Source organism: Sycon ciliatum, chromosome 6, assembly GCF_964019385.1.
Source record: "Sycon ciliatum chromosome 6, ocSycCili1.1, whole genome shotgun sequence".
Classification (NCBI taxonomy): Eukaryota; Metazoa; Porifera; class Calcarea; order Leucosolenida; family Sycettidae; genus Sycon; species Sycon ciliatum.
Genome location: NC_088648.1, coordinates 24,559,494 through 24,560,493, shown reverse-complemented (window position 1 = coordinate 24,560,493; position 1,000 = coordinate 24,559,494). Strand labels below are relative to the sequence as shown.

At 46.6% G+C, this 1,000-nt stretch overlaps 1 protein-coding gene across 1 annotated transcript in view; it reads right to left on the bottom strand.

The window, feature by feature from the left end:
- Positions 1–57: 57 nt before the first annotated feature.
- LOC135819752 (threonine synthase-like 1) overlaps positions 58–1,000 on the bottom strand; it is a 16,389-nt gene continuing 15,446 nt past the window's right edge. The window contains exon 11 of the mRNA XM_065333012.1: positions 58–1,000. This exon is cut by the window's right edge and continues 500 nt beyond it. Within this exon, the coding sequence (XP_065189084.1) occupies positions 838–1,000 (163 nt within the window). The 3' untranslated portion in view covers positions 58–837.

The window sequence follows — 1,000 nt, the reverse complement described above, 5'->3', positions numbered from 1 at the left end:
ACTGACAATCATAATTTATCATACAACACATACCCGTCCACGAAACGATATTGTCAATAAAGAGCAGTCTTACAATCGAGGCGAGGAAACACTGACGTTTCCCTAATCATTAGCGATCCATCATGGAATGGTTAGAGCAGAGAACACGAGAGCTCGAAGGTGGAGCAATTAAAGAAAAAATATGTTGCTACCCAAGTAGGATAAATATGTAAGACTAACGGATGGACAGGAATGTGCTCTACGCAAGAATTCTGTCTCGATAACATAGCCCACGTCGGCACGAGATTAGAACGTAAAGCGACTGGGATATAAGTTCATATAACCCATAGGCTTGAAGCCAGTATCACTGTCATCCCAAGCAAGGTACTCTCATGACATCATAAATGTACTATCATGACGTCATTACCGAGCTCTCATGACATCATTACTGTACTCTAATTTTAAATTACATATTTGCCGTACTCCCAATAAATCATTACCGAACTCTCATGACATCATTACCGTTCTCCCATTACATCACTGCCATACTCTCATGAAATCATTTGCACATGCAAAGGAATAATCTTCTATTATATATATCGGGGAACGAAGAACAATTCTCTCTTCCCCCGGTAATTTTAACTCATCCGGTGTGCGTGTTCCATGTGCCATCGACTACATGCTATGGAAGCTCACAGCAGGCCGCCTGTACACTCAAGAGGAATGCCATGACGCGCACAGGAGGGCACATGCCAGCTGTTTTGCTCAAGCCGCTTGCTGAAGCAGCGCCGATGGCTGCCTGTACACTCAAGAGGAATGCCATGACGCGCACAGGAGGGCACATGCCAGCTGTTTTGCTCAAGCCGCTTGCTGAAGCAGCGCCGATTTAACGATGCGCTTCATGTCGTCGACGGATGCGCTACACTCGACGACATCAGCTTGACGTGATGCAGCCAGCGAGCCCTGCAGACTAGTGTGCGGCACGACTCCAGACAGGTCGGAGAGGAGATGCTCAGGAATG